This window comes from Thermobia domestica, chromosome 1, assembly GCF_964235325.1.
Source record: "Thermobia domestica chromosome 1, izTheDome1.hap1.1, whole genome shotgun sequence".
NCBI classification, from domain to species: Eukaryota; Metazoa; Arthropoda; class Insecta; order Zygentoma; family Lepismatidae; genus Thermobia; species Thermobia domestica.
This window is the reverse complement of record NC_137454.1, coordinates 97,114,113-97,120,382: the sequence shown is the minus strand read 5'-3', so window position 1 is coordinate 97,120,382 and position 6,270 is coordinate 97,114,113. Positions and strand designations below refer to the sequence as shown.

At 36.3% G+C, this 6,270-nt stretch overlaps 1 protein-coding gene across 3 annotated transcripts in view; it reads right to left on the bottom strand.

The window, feature by feature from the left end:
- Nucleotides 1-1,632: 1,632 nt before the first annotated feature.
- Nucleotides 1,633-6,270, bottom strand: part of LOC145687578 (angio-associated migratory cell protein) — a 44,825-nt gene continuing 40,187 nt past the window's right edge. For all 3 annotated transcript variants that reach the window (XM_081761048.1, XM_081761043.1, XM_081761054.1), the window contains 2 exons: nt 3,715-3,896; nt 1,633-1,762 (listed from right to left, as the gene is read on the bottom strand). In XM_081761048.1, coding sequence (XP_081617174.1) covers nt 1,687-1,762; nt 3,715-3,896 — 258 coding nt within the window. In that variant the 3' untranslated portion in view covers nt 1,633-1,686. The remainder of the gene's footprint in view (nt 1,763-3,714; nt 3,897-6,270) is intronic.

The following is a 6,270-nucleotide window of genomic DNA, read 5'->3' as shown; positions in this document are numbered from 1 at the left end:
CACTTTAATCACCGAAGTTAGAATGAAAGCTGTCTAAATGTGAATACAGAAAATAAATCTTAAGACTCATTTTGCACCCTAATGTTTTAAACTTCTGGAGCATATTAGACACAATATACTTATAATTTTCGTCCCTGTTGTTTCCGAGAAAATTATGACACATGTCCCTGAATGCACTTCATGCTTACTTTTCAACACTTTTCATACAATGTTCAAAGTCTGACTGATCTGAGAACCAATAAATATTCCTTCTTTTAACTTAGCACTTGAAAGTTCTGGGAATTTTGTCACTAGACACTGGAAGTACTGCCCATCTTTATTCAGGCCTTTGACAAATTGTTTCATTAGGCACAGTTTAATATGCAAGGTGGTAATATGACTTTTCAAGGGTCTACGAGGCAGATATTTTTCACATTTTTACTTCCTATATTGCGGCTTTCACTGACAGGCCAGTCAATTGGAGTCCAGTGTTTACCGCACTCTCTGCTGTTCCATTCGCAAAATGTGGCATGAATATTTGGTGTACCCTTACTTCTGTCTAAGAAGCATACATATCACCTTCAGATCGATGCACAATAACCACTGATGATCCTCGTATTTTATTGTTTTTAAAAACATTTCCATATTTTTATAAGTCTCCTTTAAATGCAGAGAATGAATAATGGGTATAGAGAGGGTTGTTGGTTGCTGTTGTGAAGAAGCAGACCGTTCAAACTTCTCTTGTTGGAATCAATAAAAAGCCTCCATTCCTCTGCATTATAGTTCTCGCAATCACAGCTTACACAGCACTGTTATTGCGTTCCCAACATGTAACGCGTTGTGATGTCATTCAGTGCTACCAGATACAGTACATATTTTTTCAATGTTAACAGAATAAGTAACTGCACGTCTTTTATTACAAATTCAAAGATAATCAGAAGGATATGGCATAGAAAGTATCTTTTTATATTTGTAATTATAATCAGTACTTCTTCCGAAATATACATATATACGGCTATTTACATCTCCCCCTCCCCTCTATTTTAAGAAAACTGTACGTGATAGGGCAAAACACTACATTTTTGGATTTCTCAGGTCAAAAACATTAAAAAAAATCTTAATAGTTTCCAAACAACAAAATCATTGTAGAGCAGTGTTATTATTATATTTTAAAGATACTTAACTAAATTAGGAAAGGTGTTCGGCAACTTTAAATAGGTCAGAACAATGCTCTGTATATAAGACGACGACAAAGCAAACAGGCGACAACTTAATACTGCACAACTCAACACCGGAACACAATAGACATCTTCAACAATTAGTGTTTGGCAGTAAGATTTTACAATATATGCTTATCTCATTGTCAACAACGCTAATATACAAAGATGTTGATGTAATACGATAAATGTGATTTCATTTGTGCTTTCAAAAAGACAGTAAGCTACGGACAAAATTTCTTGAGATTCACATATGAAAATTCAATGTATCATACCCAAGACACTATTGATTGTAACTCTCGTAACGTGATGATACCATAATGAATTCTGCATTCATCCCGTAAAGATTGCAATGATAAAACATTTTATTTATAGTTTATTTACCTTAGTGAAACAAATACTAAATCAATGGGTCACAATGGAAACAGAAAAAATATTACACTTTTCACAATTTATTAAACAAAAGTGTATATACAAAAACGACAGTTATTCATCGATCGGGTCTAGTAAGGGAGAATACCCTTGCAGTCTTATCATCTGAGGCTGTGAGGAGAGCACTGCCGTCCCTAGAAAATAAATTAAGAAAAAAGTTACATATCACATTACTCTGCGGAATGTTATTCTGACTACTTACTGAACATCTTAATAGCCTATTACCCTTGTTTTTACAATCTTTATAATTACAACGCAAGTTATCAAAATAAGTCGAAGGCTACAGGTCTTTATTTTCTATGGGCTAGTAGCTATATTGTTGTCCACTTTGAAAATAAGTTTTCGTTCACATTTTTTCATACGCAGTAACACATAAACACAAATTTTTAATTATTATTTAAAATATTACAGGATGTCGACATAGAACTTCTGCTCAAATTAACTATTTTAATTACTATAAATGAACGTATAAGGTGTCCAAATAAGTTCTTGCCGTTTGTGATGGCCTTGTTGTTCGAGGGTCATAGACATGCTATGACGTTAGTCACTTGCGCGCGACGCGATAAGGAGGTACGCAGGGCACTGACTGACATTAGTAGACGCTCGTTGGGCACACTACAGAGACCTAGCTCAAGTGGCACAGTGAAATGGAGGTGTGGAAGCAACTCATTGGAGGTGTCGAAGCAACTGACTTCAAGGTAGGCCTATCAACGGCCGCATCACGTCGCCACATATGCCAGGCGTTCGGGGAGAATGCCGTGAATGAACGCACCGCCCGACAGTGCTTTCAAAAATTCCGGATCGGCGATTTGGGCTTGAGTGATTAGCCCCGCAGTGGACGACCACATGTGTTGGATGACGACGCCCTGAAGACAGCCATCGAGGAGGACAGTAGTCTTACATGTCAGGAACTTGCCGAAAGGTTTAAGTATCGATGGAAACAGTCAGACCACCTGCATCGCATAGGGAAGACATACACACACATTGTCATCGACCAAACGACAGCGAGTTGAAGCTAGTTTATCGTTGCTCCCCAAGCACCAGAACACACCGATATTTGATCGATTGATCACTAGTGACGAAAAGTGTGTCCTTTACAACACACCCAAGCGTACTCGACATTGGTTGTCGCCACGTGACGTAGTTCCACACACCTTAAGACCTCCTCTGCATCCCAAGAAGGTTATGCTGTGCGTATGGTGGAATTATCGCCATGTGATTCATTATGATCTCCTACCACTAAGCCAAACCATCAATGCGAATGTCTACTCCCAGCAGTTGCAACGAGTGCACCGTGCATTGCAGGAAAAGGAGCAAGCATTGGTTAATCGCAAAGGTGTGCTGGTCCTTCACGATGATGCAAAACCACACGTGGTAAAAAGGATCCGGGAAACCATTCTGCAACTTGGTTGGGAAACTGTCATCCACCATATTCCCCTGACCTTTCCCCTACAGATTACCACTTGTTTCATTCCTTGGACAATTACCTTCGTGGGAGACAATTTGAAAATGAGAGAGACCTGCGGATCGCACTCACGGACTTCTTTGCTTCCAAGACCGCTGACTTTTATCACCATGGCATTGTACAGTTGCAGGAACGTTGGCAGGTGCTGGATGCAGATGGCGATTACTTCGAGACGTAACCGTGAGTATTTTGTGCTACAACGTAGACTCTGTGCGGACTCTGAAATCGGCAAAAACCTTTTTGGATATCTTGTAATACCAGTAGTGTTAAACAATGAATAGTGCAATGACTTTTAAGAAATTTGAAATAATAATAATTTCCATTAAATTTTAATAATATAAAATGTGTTTCTTTTCTCATTTGTTATCACAATGAAATTATTATTAACAAATTTATTTTAAATATTATGTTCATAACAGCACAATATTTATTCTGGCTTTTTATCTTTCATGACTCAGTTGTACGGGCACATGGATTGTGTACTTTCTAACACGCGGCCATGTTAAAACTTTGGTTACTTGATTTGTAACTGGAAATGGATGACAAATAGTATACAGATAATCTTTCAATTTTCTCCTTACATTAACCTACTTTATATAATACAATGTCCAAAATACTTACGCTAACAAACATAAATCCAATATATCGCCATTATGTCCTAACAGCACGCTTTCAACAGTTCCACTTCTTCCATCGTATAACCTTACACTTCCATCAAGACCTGCTGTATAAATTATGGAACTCTGTCCTTGCCATAGAAGTTTTGTTATACCACTTTCCTGCTTACATTCGTGTCGTTTCATCTGAATTAAAAGAAGGCAACATATATTTCTTCAAATATATTTTGCATATGAGAAAGGTAACGACAAAAAAGATTATTAAGCCATCCTCCGTATATTTAAGTGATTACTCCATTTTATTAACATTTTTATGGGAAGCCAAACAATATCAGAAATATGATTAAAAGTTAATCTAGTTTATAAATGATACGAAAACTGTAGCGCTGAGTGAGAAGGTAGTAGCCACGAAACAGTCAAATACAGTACATGCTATTGTCACTGCAATATCATCATGCAAAGTGAATAGTTTGTTGGAACATGGTACGAAGGTTTTATCTAAAATATTTGATTATAATCGTCGCAGAGCTGTAAGTAGGCTTAAGGCAGGTAGAATTGTCACAGAGGTTGCACGTTTGATGGACTATTAAAAAATATTCCTCCTACTTGAGACTTAAATCTATGTAAAACTTTGACCTTCTCTACGTGGTTTGTATAATATACGTGTTAGGTAAAACCTGAGCAGCTACTCAACAGTTTATATCACAATGGCTTTCCTTTAGTTACAATCCTTAAGGTGGATCACTAGGTGTTCCCACTGCTATGCTAAACGCTGCTTAAATAGTGTGGCGTTGCCAGATAGTGTCGAGTGTTTACTAATGCCAGATAATAAAGGAAATAATCATGGAATTCTGCTTGGATACTTGCTAGAGAAATAAGTTTTCGACCTTTACAGCAATTCCGCTTCTTGAACTGCAACGCTAGAATCCAGGAATTTTCTTATTGTGACTACTACAGTAATCGTACAAATTTGGCAACAACGCATTATGGCGTTCTGCGCAAGTTTCGTCTCAAAACCTATTTCCTTAAATGTAAATTAATATTTAAATAAAATACGAAACATAACACGAAAAACGGTCAAACAATATATCTATTTCGTAATAAGATCATTGCTTTAAAATGCTTTGCACATACAAATGAACATTTCGTAAAACTGAGCACTTCTAGTAAGATCTTATAGCAAGTGCTATCTTGTGTGCTCATTGTAAAACGAATCAAATACTTTCTTTTATTTGTTACATTTTTCGATATCAAGAGAGAGAACCAAATGAATCAGTGCCTTGTGCTGTAGCTGAAACATTACTCTATCTTATAGTACAATATTTATATATAATGTTTTACTGTGCAGTAGTTAAGGCAATGAGCTAAAATATGTCCTGACTTTCGGGTGATGATCCACCTTAATTCAACCTATTTATAAAGTTTAATATTTTGGACATGAGTGCTCAATCAGCTTAACTGTAGCTCAATCAAAAAACATTTTCTCGGGCTAGCTTAAGAAAATAAAAGGATAAGGATTACACCTTCCATTTCCATTTTACTCCTTCTCCGCAATTAACATCCTGCAAAGGAAGGAAATTTTTCTCATCACTGGATGTTTCCACAGGAAACTGTGCTGATGTTTTGTAAAATCGGTTCATAAGAGTGCTTGTTATGGACCTGAGCACATGATGAATGGTGTAAACAACTGGCTCTTCTTTTTGGAAGTATCCTGTGAATTGAGTAATAAGTGACACTTGAATATATAAACAGTAATTCTGCTTTCAATGTGTCAATTTTCAACACACAATGTTTTTATATTTTGAACATTTCATTAAATGACTTTTGTACTTTGGGATATATGTCAAGAAATATTTCATTACTGCAGGCCATAGCTCTAGAGAAATATTTCATTACTGTCGGCCATTGCTCTAGAAGTCTTCTACCTGCAGGCTCCAGGGTCAATCATCTAGAAGTTACATGCTTGATGAATCTATGACTGGGCAGTTTTAGATCATTTTGAATTTGAGAAAAACTTTCCCATCTTGCAGGCCAATCAAAAAAAAAAAAAAAAAAATCATGAATTTGGAAAAAATTGTTCAAGCTACCAAAGAGCCTAAAATACTGACACAATACTGACTTTACTGATCAGTTTGCATCCCTGCGTAATGTTCGCACAAGAATTTTAGAGGTAAAATTAAAAAAAAAAAAAAAAGTTTCTTTACTTGAAAATATACGTTACGGGCATTTGTATTTTATTATTGTTATATGACGTAACTTTTATTCCTCTTTTAGTCATGATGAAGGGTATTTTATCTCCGTGAAAAACAGAAACGCGTCATATACATCTTTAAAGAAAAATAGGGTAAGGGAAAAAAAGAAGTAATGTCACAAAAATTCATTTTCGAGAACGGCGTTTTAATATTGAAAACTGCGTAAAAAAGAACAGGGTTAGTCAAACTTTTGTCCCTTTTACATAGACATTTCTACATCTACGCATGCAGTCAAATACAGTCAAATAGTACCATGAGTCACCAACAGATAGGGCCAGGCACCCGATAAAGCACACACATGGACATTC